The following is a 20,251-nucleotide window of genomic DNA, read 5'->3' as shown; positions in this document are numbered from 1 at the left end:
CGATGACGGCACACAACTCATCTGAGATTCGCAATCACTATGATTAAATGAAACGAGGTTAAGTTCAAAAACTTAAAACAGAAATAATAGCCACGATTTAAACATAAGAAAGGGTTTAAAAACCTCCCCAGGCTATTGAAATCCAGCAAGCGTTAAGGTTTAAAGGCCTCCTCAGGCACTAAGTCACAAAACATAACGAAACAAAGCCCTTAGGCCGAAGTCTTAAAAACACAAAACATAAAGTTAAAAGAGCCGTAGCTCTCAATCTTCCTTCTCTTCCTGAATCGGATCACCAGCACCGGCAGGAACTCCCTCATCGACCACATTGCCGTCACCTCCTATTGCTGCCTCGACTGGAGCTAAGTCAGGAGCCATCAAACCCAAATTAGAGCCATACTCCCCAGAAAAGGATGGATTAAACATGTTAATCTCGAAAGTACCTGAACTCTCCGAGATCTGGGGAAGAGGAAGCTTGCTGACCGAGAAGTCAGAGACTTGAGCCTTCTCATACGCAGTTGTCGCTTCTGGTAATAAGGCCACCAATTGGTTGTACTCCTCTTCAACGCTTTGGATCTTGTTGTTCAGCATATCCTTCAAGAGGTCGGCATTAGCTTGGAGCTCCTGAGCGTACACCAAAGCGTCGACCTCATCTTTCTTCCTAGCAAACTTCTCCTTAACACAGACCAGGATCTTGCCGTAAGCTTCGGCGACTTCTTTCTTCCCTTCCCTGACAGCCAGCTTGACTTCAGCTTCCTTGTTCTTCTGGCTATCCCGGGATGAGGCAATGAGCTCACGTACTTGATGCTCAGCTATCTTTCGAGCAGCCTCTAAATCATTGATCCTCCTGCTCTTCACCTGGATATCGAGCTTTTGACTCTCGATCTCTCCTTGCTGAGCATCGGCCTTCGAGCCTAGCCTCGTCACTTCGGCTTCGAGTTCAGAAATTCGAACCCGGGCTTGGTCAAGATCGGTTTTGGCTGCCTTAACCATCTCGGTAACCTCAGCAAGTTCACCAGCATTGGGGGCAGCACACAGAGCATTCTCAAACCTGAGCTGGGCCCTGTTAACAGCCCCAGCCAACTGCAATAAATCCAAAGAAAATATATATATATATCATCGTCTCCAAAGAATGTAAACAAATAACAGATAGAGATCACGTACCTGACCCATACAGTGGGCAATATCGAGATACTCATCTCGGTTAGTCAGGTCCTTGAGCGCTGGAAGGGGACATCCCACGCTCTTCAGGTGCCTCATTATCGCAGCTAGGCCCCAAGAGTCATCCAGGATCGACCCAGGCTTCGAATGGGTAAAGCTCCACCCAACAGTCCCTCCTCTAGAGGACGAGGAAGAAGAACGGATGGAAGCCCCGCCCTGATCGATCCTGGGCCTCTTGTGTCTCGACGGCTCGATCTCAGAGGTACCCTTCGGAGCCTGGTAGTCAGCCTCCGGCACCTGGACCTCAGGGAGAGGAGCAGCATCCTGAGCTACAACCTCAGTTGGAGTAGTCTCGACAACAGGTTTGGATCCTCCGTCGTCCAAAACTTCCTTCATTGAGATAAGGAACGATCCTCCTTGGTTCCTGTCGCTTCCACGAGAAGCACTGGCAGCTTTAGAGGGGTTACCCCTAGAACGGAATGACGGTCGCAGAGTCATGTCACCTGGCTGAGACTTTTCAGTTCCCGAAGCACTAGCACCAGTTGAGATCGATACAACCGAATCGCCTGCCGAAACTGGAACAATGGAAATCCTTAAGTTTAAAAACTTCAAAGCGATAAAATCATTGAAAAGGTTCGGACAAGAACTCACTCTCAAGGTTCTCAGCAGGAATGGGATCTTGGAAAGAGGCGTTGTAGGTATCTGGGAATCTGGCTGCACTTATTCGAGAAGTGGTGTAGGCCACCCAGGTACAGGGACTCTGTTGCAACTTGCGGTATAGAGCCCTGGTGAGCTTGGTAGAGAGCTTCGGGGGATCTTCGATTTCTGCAAGTAAATCAGAGCAAAAGGTTACTCGGCCATAAATGAATAAAACGAAAAAAGCATATCCCTAGAATTCCTAACCAGATGGATTAGTCCAAGTGACCCTAAGGTTCCGACCCACAGGAACCGTCGAAGGATCAACTTTAACGTAAAAATACTTCTTCCTCCAGTCATCATCACTACTAGAGAATCTGAAGATAACATGATTGGGACGACTAGGGAGGTAGTAGGTCCCGGTACCACCCTCCTTAGAGGCGCTTTCCTTCAGGGAAAAGAGGCTCATAAGTTCGGTAAGACCGACGCTAACCCCCTCCTCTTTGGACCTAGTGATAAAGCCGTTTATCACCCGGATAACCGAGGGACAGAGTTGGGAAAGGGCTAACTGATAATGATCTAGTAGATCAAGCAGTAGGGTCGGAAGAGGAAATCTCAAGTGAGACTTGGAGATGTACTTCTCATGGCAACAGAACCAACCCTCCGGAGCGGTCTCGGGGGTTTCGTCAGAATTACAGGCACGGCCAAGCTCCTTTTGGGCGAGAGCTTGAACCATGAGGTTAACCACGTCTTGATTTTTCAGCAACGAAGGCGAGTGAGGACTGCTCCCACTAGAATCGTCTTTCTTCTTCCGTTTAGAAACTCTGGTCGCGATTGCCTCCCTGGCTGTCTTTTTCCCCTTCCTCATCTTGGCTCCGATTTCTTGCTTAACTTTCAGTAGTTTAGCTCCAGAAGCAGAGGGAGGCATCCCGGATTCCCCGGAACCTTCTTTCGGATGATCCATAGTATGGGAAGGTTAAGGAGAAAATCGATTGCAAGGTTTGGGAGAGAATTTGCAGAGAAAAGTAACGAGGAAGATAAAAAAAATCGCAGTAAAATAAAGAGAGAGAAGTTACCTTGAAAACCGAACGGAGGCGTGGAGAAAGTGGAAGGCTAGCAGTTAATGTTCACCGCTTTATATCCCATCACCTCTCGAGATTCGGAAAAGTCATTTCAAACCCTCTCCATCTGAACCATAGATTCTGCCAAACGTAATAAAGACCGTTAGATCGAGTAAGCTGAATCTAAATAGGATAAGAACTAATCATTATCTTAACGAAAAGATAAGATCGATAGCTAGATTCTAGCTTCCGAGACAAAGGATTTTATTCGGAAGCTGGGGGCAACTGTTGGACCCGAATATGACCCTCAGGTGAGGTACCGATAAGCGTGAGCTAGCATGTGGGTTGCGATAAGCCCATCATAACAAAGGGAGCTGAAAGCCGAGCTGACGACTGGACCTGGGAGACATCATAGCAGAGGTCACGACAGAAAGTGAGCTAACACCTTAAGAGACTCGGTCAAGAGGAGCCTAAAGCGAGCTCCGTAATTGAAGCCAAATATCTAGGAGAACAGTTGAAGGGTTGCCAACGAAACCTAGACTATATAAAGATGGAGAAGATAAAAGACAAGGGCTCTCTTTTTTTTCATGGATGAACTTTTGTACTAGATTAAAAGCATTACGTATTCTTTGATCATCACAAGATACATTCCTTTGTATTCATCATCTTTCAACTCATCAATAAAATCATATTCATTCTTCAAGTTTATTTACGGGATTCAGCCCACGATTCTCATTCATCTCTCTTGACCTAACCTAAATCTAAGAAGTGAAACCTTGTCTCTCACAGATATCTGAATTTTTAAAATTCAGATTAAATACTAAAAATATCAACTATGTTTAGTTTTTAAATAACTAAATATCTTCAAAATATTATTTATAAACTGAAATACCAAAAACTCAAAATTATCAAAATATTTTTCATCTGAAATATTTTAAAATTGTTATAATTAATTAATACATTTTATCTGAATAATACGATATTAAATCTGAAAAAACTGAATTATATGATGGTTTTTTCAATATTATCCAAAATCATTCGAAAAGACAGAATCAAATTAGACCCAAAATTATTTGAATATTAGTTGATTTTCAATAATGTTATCCAAACCGATTAAAAAATTGAAATAACGAAACTAAATTTCGTAAATAACCGAACAATTCCTAAACTTTTAGAATTGGAAAATCAAAAATCAAAAACCGAAATACCCAAATTGAAACTGAACGCCCAAGTAAAATTGTACCAATGGCCAGTGCATTATCATATTCAGGTAATAAGAGAGCACAGAGTGAAGTGACATATCCGATTTTAAAATAGAGTGCTCTTCTTTGTGATCAGCTTTTGGGATCTCTTTGGTTTGTTTAAGTATCGTCAAAATAAACTAATCACTCTTGTAAATGCCATGTAAATTCTAAATTATCGTCTCCATGAAAAACGTTTCTGTCACAAGAAACAAACTTTACTACTAAATTACGCTGAATATATGTTACAACTAAACATGTAATCTCTGGATCATAAATATTTCTACCAAAAAGATTAAAAAAGGACTTTAACAGAAAGAAAGAGAATCAGAGAGGTAGGTATGATCAGATCATCTCTGTGGCTGATCAGAAGCAGAGGCTCCAACGGATGGTGCAGCCACCGCGCCATTTGCAGATCCATTCTCAGCAGGTGGAGCCACTCCCCATTTACCTTCTGACTCAAATGGTTCGAATATATGAACACCTCCGTCTGAGAGACCAACTGCAAACATGTTTGGTTCTTGCGGATGTGCCGCAATCACCAGAGGATGTACGTTCGAGTTACTGCAAAAAAAAAGAAAAACCAAAGCTTCATCAAGATTTACTATGTAAGAAAAAAAAAATTCAAGAATCCTCTGTTGTTTACCTGAGACTAGCTGGTAGATACGCAGAAGGGTTGACTCGGCAACGCAACCTTAGATTAGCAGAGCTAAATACACAAATCGTTGCATCCATAAAACTCGCATAGACCAATTGGCTATCACATGAGAAGGTGGCATGAGTGATTGGAGCTGACGATTCTCTCACTGGCCACTGTAAAGAAGTCAATACAATCGTTAATCAAATGCATTATTACATTGCAGATCTTGCAGTGTGTGTGAGAGAGAGATACCTGTTTCATGCATTCGAGCTTGGTTGTTTCATAAATAGCAAGCTGCGTCTCGTGCACGACGAGGAAGTGAGCTTGATCTTGGTGGAACTGAACACGCGTGTCTGAAGGTGCAGTGTTTGGTCTTCCCTGTGGAAGTGGCAGAACCTTGCTTCTTTGCTTCTCCCATCCATCTGTGTTCCATACACAAAGCTGAAACAACAAGAAGAACATACCAGACTGTTGATCTTGTCCCATTGATACTCAAAAAAGCAAAAAAAGATGGTTCGAACCTGAGCATCAGCTCCAGAAGAAACCAGCACATTCAACACATTGGAGAAGGCAAGACCAGTTATTCTCTTTGAATGACCTTTAAGCTTACTCTTCACCTGCACAAGCAGACAAGGAAACATATTGACAATCATATCAAACATACAAAACACTGCTTCTTCTCTGGAGATTTTTGATTCATTACCTCATCAACACGGACGTTATAAATCTGAATAGTACTATCATCCATTCCGATAGCAATGATATTGTTGTCTTGAGGATGGAAAGCAAGAAAAGTTGCAGCAGGCGGCGGTGGCATAAAAGTAGCCATCGTCTAGCACATTATCAGAGCCAAGAACAATCAGTCAGTGAATCAAAATGCATAACACAAAACATCAAACATATGTGTTTCCACATTACCTTAAACGTCATCATGTTAAATAAGGAGATCTTTCCTCCAGAGGCTGACATTACATACGAATCATTCTTGGATAAAGCAAAACAAGGTACAGCTTCCTCAGCGTTGTTTTCAGCTGCGTCGTTAGTCATTAGGATCCCACTTGCTGGTTGCCATTGCTGAGGTGGCAAAGAAGCTGTAGCCTACATGAATGAATGACAATTTATCATTATTGCCATTGGACCAAGAAAGTTAGAGATAGTCAGTCAAGTTTACCTTTCCAGTTGCGTTGCGCTCATTCCTCTGCCATTTCCATAGAAGATGAATAGCGTTTGACGCCAAAGCCAAGATAGCGTTTCCGGAATTGGTGAAAATCAATCTTGATATCTGCAAAATTTATCAGTTTATCATCAGAAAAAGAAGAAAACCAATGTTCAAGAAATTACTAGACGGTAACTAGCTGTCTTGTAGAGGACTAGCTACCAAGCAAATTATTCGGGACCTAGGTGTTAATGAAGTATTGATTTATAATATATATATTTTACTTTTATACAAGATATTTTAGTTTTTGGGGTTTCATAAAATTATTTTGATAAATTATCAAAATTAGATTTACAAAACAAAATTAGACAAATTTGTAGATTTTTACTAACATTATTATTTAATTTAAAAGATTTAAACTGATTTAGAAAGGTGGTTTAAACCGATTGGATTTTAAAAAATTTGTTTCGAATAGCACCGATTTGTTGCCCGGACCGATTTTTAGAACCATGAGAAAAACCATATATATATATATATATAGCCAGCCTGTACATTGATCAGAAAATGTATAACTGATATACCTTAGCTACTCTCAGATTCTCAGGGAGTCTCAGTGACCTGCATTGAGAAGGCTCGCTGACTTCAGTAAGCTTCCATATCTTAGACTTATCATTTGATTCCTCTGTTATCACTGGCTTCACATCCACCATATTCCTCGCATCTCCATTCTATTTAAAAAGGCGAGGTGATGATGAATGATGGAAAGATGAAATAAGTAAAAGAACAAATAAAAACGTTCTTTAATTACCATTGCTTGGATGGAAACAACATTGGCTGATCGATCTGCTGCAGCACTCGTAGCAGCAGCTGCCGTTGCAAGACTGTTTATTGCAGGCTACAAATGTAGAAAACGAAGTGTTAAAGAAACTTTTCAAATTGCGTGTAAAGTAATCTAAAGCTTTGTACCTTGGAGGATTCAGATGAAACGTTCTCGAAAGTGTGCAACAGTCTCAAACCATCCGAGTTTGCCATAACCTTGATCACATTCTCGTTTCCAGACACAGCCAAGAGAGAGCCTTCCTTGTTAAACCGGATACGCGGGCTTGCCTGGAGACCTCCATCGCCATCAATGGCAGTTAAAAGCTGCACATTGTCCATATCCCAGAACTTGATGGAGAAGTCATCACCAGCAGCTAGATAACGGTTTTTAGTCGTGTCAAACTGCACAACACCGAGAGAACGCTTGTGGAAGCCTTGATAAGTTCTTTTAACAGCTCCTTCGCTTTCATTCCACTCAACTATGTAAGACTCTCCATCTTTGCTCGTCCCACAAGAGAATAGCCTAGTTCCATCCGCACTGTAAGCCATTGTGGTACACCAGCGACCCGGTGCATCGTAGTCAACTCGAGAACCCATGTTATCATACAACCATGCCTTGATTTTCCCATCGAGCGCTGTAGAAAATATGAACTTGAAGACAAGAAAACAAAAAAAAAATGTCAAAAAACTATAACATGTAATGGAAGGGAGGGAGAATCTACATTTTGAATAAGTATTATATTCTCATTTTGCGGTTTTGTCTGGAAAATTCAAAATTGCGATTTTGGTGAAAAAAATTAATTTCTCTAAAACTCTTATTTTTCCTCAATTTGATTTAACTCAAAAGCATGGTTTTGAAAACCGGACCAGACCGGTAGGTCGAACCGGTCTGACCTTGACTCGCTGAAGAAGCCGAGTACGGTTCGGTTTAAAACCGGGATTTGAGAAAACCCGATAAAACTGGCAAAAAAACCAGTGATCCAGGTCAACTTTATATTTGGAGACGGACAACACATGGTCAACCCACCCATTTGAAGCCTTAAGGGAGATCAATGGCTAATTAAGCTTACTTGAATGTTTTCCTTGTAGTGAGGACAGACAGAGTAAACAGGAGCTTCATGGCCTTCAAAAGTATGTCTTTTGACACCCGTTGCAGCGTCCCAGACCTTGATGGTTTTGTCATCACCGCAGGTTATCACACACAGTTGCTTGTTTGGAGTCGAGAAGGAAATATCATTCACACCACCAACGTGAGCATCAATCTGAAAAATCACAAATATTAACAAGACAATATCTCCACAGCACAAAAAAAAAAGAGGAGGCTTGTCAATGTTATGAGACCTCAAGGTGTTGCCTCATGTCTTCACCTCCATGATAAGAGTATAGTTGTACAATATGTCTCGAGTAAGCAACTCCTGCATTAGAGAACGTATAGGGCAGAGTTATATAGTTTCATTCTTGTGCACATGTTACTTTAAAGGTGGATTCTTTTACCGAACAAGGAACCGTCTGGGCTCCATATCACACGGTTAACAGATACAACAGGCTCTTTCACCAGAGCAGCCTGTAAGGGCATTGAACATTTGCTTATATCCCAGACTTTGAAGGTCTTCTGTACTAATCTTTCACGAGAACCAACTTCCCACAGACCGATATCTCCTACATTAGTACCAACTGGTAGAACAATGTAATCCAATTTAGAATATTGTTATATGAAAGCTGACAAACAGAGCAGGAGACAGACCTAGAAGCAGAGTCTGTTTGATTGGATGAAAATCCATGCTCATTGGAGATGAGCCCTGAGTCAAAGTTCGTGCAACCGTCTTAGGCAAGTCATCAGGTGCTTTGAAAGCTGGACTGTGACCATGCGCCTGCCCGGGAAACGACATTGGTAACATGTTGACACCTAGATTAACCTCGTCAGAGATGCCCATAGGCCTTGTTCTTTTCGAGACATGTTCAGACTCTGCTGATGGGTAGTCTAAAGCAGGATTAGTTGGAGGAGTTCTCGGATGCTTCAATGCCGCTGCACCAAATTATGAGCTCCATTGTAAGCACAATGCATAGATCACACACAGTTTTTTTTTTCCGAAACCACATCATGTAATATTAGTTTCGTCCCAACAGTCACTCGAACTGGAGACCTCTGACACAATAGTCATTATCCTTTCCAGTTGAGCTAATGACCTCTGGTTGGTAGATCATACACAGTTTATTTGATAAGGGAGTAGTACCTGGGATAGAAGGACCACCAAGGGCAATGGGTCCTGCAGACACAGCTGGATGTGGGACAGAGGAAGGACTAGACATCCAACCAGCAAGAGGAGGTGGAACGGGTGAGGCCGTTGGTTGAAACGGCTGGAGAGATAAGAGATATTTAGCCTCAGGAGAAATGCAAGTGAAAACTAAAGATAGAGACTAGAGCTTACCCCGTGTGCGCCTAAAGGAGGAAAGCCTCCAGCTTTTGGTAACCCTCCAAGCAGTGGATTGCTCACAGGAGATGGAGCACGTGCACCATTTGGAGGACCACACGAATGATCAACAAAAAGAGTCTTTATATCCGGATTTGGCCTTGGGTTTTTACAAAGCTGATGTTGCCAATTTAAGCTGCAAGTTAACAAAAAAAAAAGTAATGAGTTTGATGATGATGCCAACAACTTGAAGTGAATAAGACAAAAGCAGCAATTAATTAACCTCTGGTTGATAAGAGTCCTCAGCCTCGAGTTTCTAAGAGTAGGAAACTGCAGTTTATCACGGAACAGAGGATTCGCCTCGATAAGCTTCTTGAGTTCCACCAACATGATCGATCTTGCGGACTTGGTGTCCCCATACTTTGATAACTGTTCATTCTCCCTGAAGTTCTCTAACGTCAAGAGCTGAGTTATTTCTTTGAAAAGCTCCTCGTTAAAAGTTGAAAACACTTTCAAATCCTTCACTAGTATCTCCACCGCCTTGGGACGATCATGCCTAGTTTTTTAAAAAAAAACCCCACAAATCAAAACTCTATTTTTTCTTTTATTATTAACAAAACAAAGCTCCATCCATTGTAGACAAACTCAAAACAAGATAGATTCTGCTCATAAGAGCTTATTGACACAGAAAATGAAATAGCTTTAAGAAGCTTTATTGTGCAATGAAACTAAAGAAAGGAAGAATCTTTATGCTTGTCACCAAGATAAGTAAGATTGTAAATGATTCATAAATATGAAGGGAGAGGCTGCATTCAACGCAGCCTTCGTTACATTGCAAAGTGACCTTACACAGATATTTATATCAACTCAATATGCTAGAAAACCTAGATACAATGAGCTTAGATAATGGGCTTCCGGTCTTTATTTGGGCCTTGCTAATACTCCCCCGCAAACTTAGCGTGGATGGAGCAGCTACGCTGAGTTTGAAAGCACAGATGGATATGGCTTGAAATGAGCATAAGTAGATGAAGTAGGATGCTTGAGATGTTAGCAAATGGTTCTACTCACCATTGTAGACAAACATTAGTGTGAGATCTATTCAGACCTATACTTGGAGAGTATCACATGGCTTCACTCAGAGGTTTCTCTTGAACTTGGAGAGCTTAGTTGATCTCACTCAGAGGTATAATTGTGGCCTATTTGTCTCACTATGAATCTAGGTTTACTTTACCCATTTCATCCTTCTAATGTGTCTAATGAAGAACACTCTTTCCACACCTACCAAATACAACTATACTCACTCTCTGCTTCCCATCAATATCACCAAAATTCTGCCTCTAAACAAACTGACCTTCTTGTGAGCATTTCAGCGAGCACTTTGTGTGCATTAGCATTAAAGCCAGAGCTTCCACACGCAACAAACCCAAACCTGCCTATTTCATTATAGCTTCGGTTCCAAACCTATCTTAACCCAAGAATTTAAGCTAACCAGCAACTCAATCCAACACAGAGACATTTATTTTTCATCTTTTGTTCTGTCTCAGTAGAAAGAAATAGACAATACCGTCCATAAAGTGATGAGGGAGTCTTTCTTTCTTCTCTGTCTGTTCTGAGCCCTACTTCACAGCTTCAGCTTCATCGCTACCCAGAAAACACACAGCTTCATCTAACTGAAGCTTAAAGAAAACGTCTTGTTGTTCTGGTGTTGAAAAGGCTGGATGATTTCGTCCTCTTGCTTCATGGAGTGAATTGTACCAGCGTGACTGAAGGAGAGCAGCGTGAGTGAAGCAAGTTTGGAGCTTTAGTGACAGAAAGGGTTGTATATTGGAAGCTGGTGAAAATAAAACCCATAGATCCAAGGATTTACTCCCTGGTGCTCTGATACCATGTAGACAAACTCAAAACAAGATAGATTCTGCTCATAAGAGCTTATTGACACAGAAAATGAAATAGCTTTAAGAAGCTTTATTGTGCAATGAAACTAAAGAAAGGAAGAATCTTTATGCTTGTCACCAAGATAAGTAAGATTGTAAATGATTCATAAATATGAAGGGAGAGGCTGCATTCAACGCAGCCTTCGTTACATTGCAAAGTGACCTTACACAGATATTTATATCAACTCAATATGCTAGAAAACCTAGATACAATGAGCTTAGATAATGGGCTTCCGGTCTTTATTTGGGCCTTGCTAATATCCATCACTACTTACTTATCCAAAGCCTCGAGATACTTCTGCTTTCTTATCTCGAAGAATATCTTCATAGAGTATCTATTATCATCCACTTTAGTGAAACCAGAGAGATACTTCTCAACCTCGTCCCAGTTCCCGTTATGCACCTCGTCCTCAAAGTACTTCATGTTGAAGAAAAATCCAGATTCTTGTTCAAGCCTAATTAACAAAACCAATCAGCATTAATTAACCAACACAAAGAGCTAGCAGAATAATAGATCGAATGAGGAGGCAAGATTTTACTTGTGAACAGTCTCTTTAAACTTCTCTTCATCGAGAAACTGTAAGATCAGGAACACAAGCTCTCTACTAAGAGAAGACATGAGACTTTTTTTCAACTCAGACCACCAAACACTATCACCAGATCTGCAACATATACAATGGCAAACGCGCTCAAATCTAGGTTTCGTATTAAATTAAAAAACCAATACTTTTATCTGAAAAAAAATATATCCATAAACTTCGTATCTCTGCAGATAACGATAAATCAGTAAAATTAAAAATCTTTCCTAGAATTGGCTATGGAATTAAATAGCTTTAGAAAGAGATTCTTTTTACCATAAAGGGTAGAGAGAAAATAAAAACAGAGACGAAGCTTTACTTACCATGAAGGAAGAAAGAGATCGACGAAGAAGAAGAAGAAGAAGATTGATTGATTTTTGGACTCAAAGAAAGAAAGAAAAAATAAAGCTTCTTCCTCTTATTTCTCTCTCTCTCTCTTCGAGGTATAAATACGGACATTAACACTTGCAGAAATGGAGACTTTAATAAGAGAAGGTGACAGATAATTGGGTGTTGATAAGTTGAGTAAGCTATCACTCGAAGAAAAGCTAGCGAAGTGATAAGTAGAATTGATTATCCCTAGGAGTTAATCGGCCACATTTCTCGAAGTTATTCAGCTCGGAATATTAGTTGCCAGCTGTAACGCATGGAGGTGTGATCGTCTACGTCACAAGGGGGTTTATACTTATCTGGACGACCGTCGATTTCGTATGATGGCGCGGAGGATGGAGATCTAACGGTTAGAGTTTCATTCAATGTGTCAGAGTTGTCTCAGATCCCTCGTGGCGCGACACAAGCTTTATTTATCATGAGTTCTTTTTAACCCTCGAGTTTGACTGTTATTACGGATATGACATTGAGAAGGCAATTGCCTCTTCAGATGCGGTTACTCACATCGAACATCACGTGATGGAGAAATGTTCAACTCGTAATAAAGAATATGAGAATAATTTTTTATAATTCTTCTAATATTTTACAGTATTACTGATTATTTTCTGTCCAACATATTTAAGTCATTATTTAAAAAAAAAAATTGTTTTAACTTTTTCAATATGGGTAAATTTAGCGTATGATTGATTGGTTATTTGGTTGTGTGCACATTTCTATTGAAAAAAAAAGTTCAAAGGATAATAAAATAGAGAGATTTGAGGGATGGTTGTTGCATCTTCTTTACTTTGGTAGTATAATAATAAAATGAAAAAGGATCCCAAAAGCAATGCAGGTGGGTTCCATCAGAGGCGTGTCCGTCCAGAAGTCTCACTCTCACGAGATAAGTGACGCATTGATGAAGCTCAGCCCTAACTTCCCAATATTATAGTATTTTCTTTTTACTAATTATTATCCCATTTTTAATAAACTGTTAGATGATAAATTACACCAAGTACATATCCTCTCTATCAAACTCAGCTTTTAGAAAGTTGCATTTGAAAGGGATCCCCATTTGAAACTATATTTATTTTTGTTTCTGTACTCGGGCAACTAAAATGGTTTTTTTAGTAACAAAATAGTCTAAACTACTGCCAAAATATATTTAATACGATTTGTTTTGTTATATCGTTGCAGTGCTGTTTTATGCGAAAGACAATAATACTAATAATTATTGAATAAAATAATAATATAAAATGATACCCCTTCCGTTTTTTAATATATTCATTCATTTTCATAGTCGTAAGTAGATTTTTTGATACGTCATAATTTAAAAAAAAAAATATTTTTATCAATTTGTTTTATTTTTTACCAAATTTAAGAAACAGAAATAAAAAAAATTACTAGTTATTAATCATATTAATATTATATTATTTAATATGAGAAATTATTAGTAATTAATATGAGAAATTATTAGTAATAGAAACATGGAAATATTAAGTAATAAATGCGCTGAAAATAAGATTACAATCAATAAATCTTAAAAGGAGACGTATAACCAAACGAAAATAATTAGTCGTTTTAGAAAATTTTTTATGTTCCAAATTATATTACGTTTTCAGTTTTCTATGTAAAATTTATTAACACTTAATGTTATATGACCAATGATAATATACCTTATATTTTATTATTGGTTGATTTGTGATTAGGTAAATAATTAATGATGTTTGTTTAGAAAATATAAAAAATTAATGATTTTATTAATTCATGTGCACAATTTTAAAATGACTTATATTAAAAAACGGAAGGAGTAATAAACAATAAATAGATTTGAAGATGAGGTGTTGGGGATTGGTCACTTTCCACTTATGTATGTGTCCCATTCTCTTACACGTTCACGTAAAAGTTTTAATGCTTTGCTATTTTCCTTATTATTTTTTTTATCTTTTTTGGTCAAATTTTTTTTTTTTCATATTCCGCTTATTTCGGATATATCAGATTGCTTTACGAGACATCATCCATTTGTTATCTTATTTATGTTAAGTTGTTTTGTACAAAAGAACGTTCTGATAATATAATGGAAACTATAAATATTGGAAATAGTTTATTACCTTTACATGCATAATATGAACCTTTGATTTGGACTATAAAATCATGAAGACTCTATATATTACGAAAGTGGTGTTTGCAACATTCTGTTTTCAATCAGTGATTATAGTGCTTACACCGATGGAATGGATGACTTTCACTACGCCAATGGAAGAATTTTAATACAATAAAAATTCTTCTCCAACTTTGCAATCCAACATATTCCAAGAGCAATGAATATAATAGCCGGTAAAGTTGCACGTGGTGCTTCAATTCAGTTTTCTGCTATGGTGTCCATTCAGTTCCACCGATTTAGCTTTCGGATTTGATAATTTATTAGGATATTTTAGCTTTTATAGAAAAAAATTAAATTAGAATAAATAAGAGGTAATAGTTAAAATAAATAGCAAAAGAAAAAAACTTGATATCTAACGAAAAAAATTTTCTCCTTGCAAACTAAAATTAAAAACACATACAATTTTTACTCTTTCCTGAATAGTAAATAAAGTAAAAAATTTAAAAAAATTCCACTTGACTAGTATAGAAACAGTTAAAACCAGAGTAATTTTTTTTCTATTCATTTATATTGCTAGTTGTGCTTTACAGTCACAATTAAAAAAAAGATGATGTATATATTATTAAAAAAACTATCGAAAGATTCGATAGTATAAATTGTCATCATACGTATACAGATAAAATATTTCCCATAGGTCTTTAAATGTGCATATATTATATTTCCTTCATTTCAGTTTAGTTTTCGTTGTAGAGTAAAATTTTCTATTCAAAATATGTGTCGTATTATAATTTCAATACAACATTTATTGACTTTATAATTTAATCTATTTTTCTATTGGTTAAAATGTGTTTAGATGTATTGATAATATGTTTTTATTTAGTAAATATATAAAATTAAATATTTTATTAATTTATATATTTAAATCTAAAATGACAATTAAAATAATACGAAGAGAGTAGTAGGACTGGAGTGTTGTCGCTGTGACCGAACGTATTCAATTCTTTAAAACACCTGACATATAAAGATTTGCTTTCCCCAAAAAGCTAATGAACGTTATGATGAGTGATCAAGCAAAGATTGAAATTTTGAATTTTGTGCTACTAAAAACGATAAAATAAAGGAAAATTGCATTGCGTGATGTTCAAAAATTTAATAATTCAATCTATAGCTAATTGTTTTATTATACTTATACACTGTGTGTCTTTTCTATAATAAAGTTTTTTTATCCTCTGATACAACCGGTAAGCAAAAGGTAAATTAAATTATAATATTTACCTCTCACAAATTGTGGCGCTTAGAGATACATATAGTTTCTTAAAGTAATTCGTTTAGTAACTATGTAGAAAGTGAATTGTCTTTCTCTCATATTTGATCTACATCGCCATTGATACTATTTCTGGAGTACCTTTCCGTAGAAGAAGCCAGTCTGTAACAACTCTTTTGGTTACTAACAGGAAGCTTCACCGAATCTGAAACCCGCCATCGGCGTTACCGGTGCATCAACACGCATGCGGCAATAGACGAGACTCGTGCAGCGAGAGACATATGAATATTTTGGGCATCGTTGGATAAAGTTGATAAAGACACTTTCCTGTCCTCCTCCACCTCGCCACCCATATAGTCTCTTTATTTTACAGTGAATGAACACATATTATGTTTTGAAGTTGTGTCATTGATTTGAATATTGGTTTATGCGTTAACCGAACCGACACAAGTGATTTACCAACTCAATTTTATCATTTTGTTAATTACACCCACACAAATGATTTTAATTCACAAATCTATTCTACTTTTCATTTTATAGTATATATAGTATAATTTTACAGAATATTATATACTATTTTCAGATTTTAAATTTGTTTAAAATATTATAAATATATATTATAGTTTATATTTGGATTTGAGTTTAGTGATTGAGATTTAGGATTTAGTATTTATGGTTTGGGTTAGGGTAGTGTTTAGAGCATGAACATCAATGAACCCTCATTTGGGGTTCAAGTTTTCAATTTTTTATCATTAAAAACTTTTTTTTTGTTTGATTTAAAAAAAAAAAAAATCAGACCAATTGTGGGTCACCACGTGTCGTGGGGCCCACAAAACAGTGATGAACTCACCACAGAAAAGTTCACCACAGAGAGTTCAGGAGGACTAGGTTCATGAAAGAGAAATTATTTTAATATTTTTTTTCTTGGCAAACGTGTGAACTTACCCCATGAACTCCTCATGTACCTTTGATGTACATGCTCTTAGTATTAGGAGTTGTGGGTGGGGTAATGTTTAGTATTAGCGGTTGTGGGTGGAGTTATAATCGTATACTACTTTGACCATATAGAATATAACACTCAGTGCATATGTAAGTCGTCAATTGTGTGATGTAAATGGCTCCTCCCTGTCTATTTATATAGTATAGTATAACATTACAAAATATTATATACTATTTTTATATTTTAAATTTGTTAAAAATATTATAAATATATATATTATAGTTTATATTTGGGTTTGAGTTTAGTTGTTGGGATTTAAAATTTAGTATTTATGGGTTTGGGTAATGTTAGTATTAGGGGTTGTGGGTGGAGTTATAATCTTGTACTATTTTTACCATATAGACTATAACACTCAGTGCATATGTATGTGGTCAATAAACGTGTGACGGTGATGGCTCATCTTTCTTTCATGTCTATTTATATATATAGCATAGTATAATATTACATAATATTTTATACTAATTTAAGTTTTGAATTTGTTTAAAATATTATGAATTTATATTATAGTTTATTTTTGGGTTTAGTGATTGAGATTTAGAGTTTAAAATTTATCGGTTGGGATTGGGTTAATGTTTAGTATTAGAGGTTGTGAGGGGTTATAATCATATATTGCTTCGGCCATATAGAATAGAAAATTTAGTGCATATGTATGTGATTAATAAATGTGTGACTTGGATGACTCCTCTTTCTTCCGGTGAAATAGTTTTTAGGCACATTTGACCATATATTACATGAACTATGTGACACATAAAACACATTTTTATCGAGTAATGGCAAAAAGGAGCAGTATCACCGGATAAATTAGGTTGATATAAATATTAATATAATTTGAGTTACTCTAGTCAGACCTAGTTTTACCAAATGATCAACAAAATCTCAACCTCTTTTGAAATTGACAATTTGAGTACAACGTTGAATTCCAAAACCAGCGGTCATATAATCACAAGATAGAAACCCCTCTAAAAAGATGCAATATAATTTCCTCTAAAACTATTAGATTGAAGTCAGTTAGCACATACATACATACATCTGTATACAAAGAATCGAATTGTACTAGAAGTGATGTTTTCAAAACTTAATTGTAGCCAGAGCATTCATAAAATTTATAAAGATTTTAGAATCTTTTGTATTTATTAATGCTATCATAAAATAGTAAAATAATATATTTATGTTTAGGCATATATTTATTTTAAACACGAATAATCATAATATAGCATTTTTAATTTGTATTTTAGTTACTAAAACAGATATTTAATTTTAATATGGATAAAAATGTCTTATCACATTGAAGAAAGTGTAGTTTTCAAAATATAAATATAGATTTATTTTTCAAATTCTAAACTATAAATAGAGTATTTTTAAAATTATCCCAAAAATAATGATTATGACAAATCGGAACAAATTAATTATAATTTGACATAACTATTAAAATATTTTGGTCAATGATCTTGAATTGGGACCATTTGTATATCCAATGACTAATTTGAGAAGGAAATACCTTACGTTTCAAATGGAATTGTGATGAAAACATTAATTTACATACTTTACGGTCGTAGAGTGTTATTTCTTTTTATAATAACACTCGCATTGACTGAATTCTTTTAAAAAGTTCATATGTTATTTTTTGGTTTTTAGTCTTCATTAAGAAAGGTCACAAAGATCGAGGTTTCACAGAGCATGAAAGTAGTGCTTCGTAGTTCCGGCATGCTACGGTTTTTCTTTTATTGCATATGGGTGTGAGGCTTGGAGCATCCGTCCCATAAAATGAGGCTGAGCCATTGTGATCTTTTGTAATCAAAGTTGTTCCACATAATGACGATGGAAGTTATCTCATAGACATGCACTACTATATATCGTAACAATTGATTTTGGTGATGTTCCCAGTTACCAAATCATGGTATTCTAAGTGTTAAGTGTGTAGTTTGATTCCTAACGAGCCGTCGGTAACCACATTTTAGTGAAAAGATTCCATTCTTGGAACTTTATACACTCTCATATATATTTTAACGATACAATAAAACATTGAAAGCTACTTACAAGAAAACTTGCGAAACGACTAGTATATTTAAATAAAAATCTAACACGTTTGAAAACGAATTATGTTATTAGATTAAATTGAACACCAGTATGTATTTTTTTTGTCTAATGGTTAAACACCAGTATGTATTGTATTATATATCTTAGATTCTTAGTCAAACACATGCTTATTTAGAGGAACAACAGCATGGACTACCATAGAATTCACACCAGCCTGATTTAAACTTCATCCTCTGACAAAATGCAATGCAAACTTTGTCCAATGACTCCCCCGGGCCCATGTCGGGTTGCAAACACTCACTTGTTTTGAAGCACATATCCTCCTCCTTTTTAATTCCAAAACCTATTCAATATAAATCATTAAACCAATATATACCTTTGTTAAAAAGATGAAATTATGTACATGATTTTTTTTTTTTAAATGGAGAATATCGGTACCTGAAATGTTATCAGATGTTATACGACAATGAACATAAGATACGACGAGCAGAATGGTGAGAACAAATGCAACTAGATTCTTTTTGGTGATAGCCATTTTATAATACTTTCTTCTTCGTTTTCTTATGATTTGTTTTGTTTCACTTAGGCTGGTCAAATATATATATATATATATATATATAAGAACAAGCATACATAAAGAAGTATTTTATAGTCAATGTTAAAAAAGGACATAATCTTTAAATTTATTTCCTTAGATTTGTGACCAATACAGTTAAAAAAAAAGAGATTTGTGACCAATATAAAACAAAACAAAAAAAATCTTTTGTTTGACAATAAATATCCCTTATATATTAAAAGATAAACATTAAAATATTTTACCTATGACATATGTTATCCATTATATGTTAAAAGATAAGCATTACAACCTTAGATAAATATTACAACATTTTTACCTATGACATGTATCATCACTACAATAATTTTTAGACTCACTAGAAAATTAAGTTGGTCTATTTAAACATATATTATACATACTTTGTTAAAAGGATGAAATTATGTCCATGGTAAAAAACAAAGGATGAAATTATGTCCATGGTAAAAAAATAATTTGGAGAATATCGGTACCAGAAATGTTTTCATCAGATGTTATACGACAATGAACATAAGTGGCAAGCAGAATGGTGAGAAAAAATGCAACTAGAATCTTATTGGTGATAGCCATTTTATCATAATATCTTCTTCGTTTTCTTACGATTTGTTTTATTTTCACTCGGCCTGAACAAGCATATATATAACAGATTTTTTTGTAAAAAAAATAAAAGTATAAAAAACAGATGTTTATAGCCAATGTTATAAAAGGACACAATATTTTAAATTATTTTCTTAGATTTGTAACCAATATAAAAAATATATATATATATTTTCTTACTACGTTAGATACATTCATATCTGACCATAAAAGATACATTCTTACTATGTAGAGAATGTGCATAATGTTGAGATATCTATCTTAAAATGTTGAGATATTTTTAAATATTTTTGGATATATATATTCCAACATTTAAGATATTCATTAGTGTAAATAAATCTTCTCTGGAGAAACTTTTCAAAGGGATTGTTAAGCCAAAAATAACATTCCAAAGGAATTGCTCTTAACCACCTAGACCGAAACTTACGAGTCCGGACTGGAGCAAAATAATTAAACTCACTGTGAACAACGAACTAAAACTCTGTACTCTCTCCTATTTTGTTTCTCCTATTTCTCTAAAAATCTAATTTCCCATTTTTCTTGGTTATCTGGCAAATAAACCCATAAAATAAGGGAAGATGAGAGAGGTATACAATCGCTTGTCATTAGATTCTGGTCCAAGTATGACTAAACTATCTCGTTTGAGTCAATATGATT

The 20,251-nt window shown here is 36.0% G+C and overlaps 2 protein-coding genes across 6 annotated transcripts; both read right to left on the bottom strand.

The window, feature by feature from the left end:
• Positions 1-22: 22 nt before the first annotated feature.
• On the bottom strand, positions 23-3,634 carry LOC125591289. 5 transcript variants are annotated; one of them, XM_048765221.1, is made up of 4 exons: positions 2,871-3,634; positions 1,810-1,983; positions 1,162-1,733; positions 23-1,080 (listed from the first exon to the last, which is right to left on the bottom strand). In XM_048765221.1, the coding sequence occupies exons 3-4, from the start codon at positions 1,654-1,656 to the stop codon at positions 262-264; spliced, it is 1,314 nt and encodes a 437-aa protein (XP_048621178.1). In that variant the 5' UTR covers positions 1,657-1,733; positions 1,810-1,983; positions 2,871-3,634; the 3' UTR covers positions 23-261. The 5 variants fall into 5 exon arrangements, with proteins under 5 accessions (XP_048621178.1, XP_048621177.1, XP_048621179.1 ...); XM_048765220.1 differs by having other exon boundaries at positions 1,162-1,983; XM_048765222.1 differs by lacking the exon at positions 2,871-3,634 and having other exon boundaries at positions 23-359; positions 441-1,080; positions 1,162-2,211.
• A 619-nt stretch (positions 3,635-4,253) lies between these two features.
• LOC106415399 (protein TOPLESS) lies at positions 4,254-12,111 on the bottom strand. Its single transcript, XM_013856096.3, has 20 exons — positions 11,958-12,111; positions 11,596-11,718; positions 11,332-11,511; positions 9,406-9,678; positions 9,141-9,318; positions 8,946-9,069; positions 8,456-8,737; positions 8,206-8,385; positions 8,053-8,126; positions 7,782-7,973; positions 6,859-7,362; positions 6,701-6,787; positions 6,474-6,620; positions 5,908-6,018; positions 5,655-5,834; positions 5,440-5,568; positions 5,258-5,353; positions 4,989-5,177; positions 4,743-4,909; positions 4,254-4,660 (listed from the first exon to the last, which is right to left on the bottom strand). The coding sequence occupies exons 2-20, from the start codon at positions 11,673-11,675 to the stop codon at positions 4,447-4,449; spliced, it is 3,387 nt and encodes a 1,128-aa protein (XP_013711550.2). The 5' UTR covers positions 11,676-11,718; positions 11,958-12,111; the 3' UTR covers positions 4,254-4,446.
• Between the last annotated feature and the right edge of the window lie 8,140 nt (positions 12,112-20,251).

The sequence above is a fragment of the Brassica napus genome, chromosome C8 (genome assembly GCF_020379485.1).
Source record: "Brassica napus cultivar Da-Ae chromosome C8, Da-Ae, whole genome shotgun sequence".
Classification (NCBI taxonomy): Eukaryota; Viridiplantae; Streptophyta; class Magnoliopsida; order Brassicales; family Brassicaceae; genus Brassica; species Brassica napus.
This window is presented reverse-complemented; position numbering and strand designations above follow the sequence as displayed.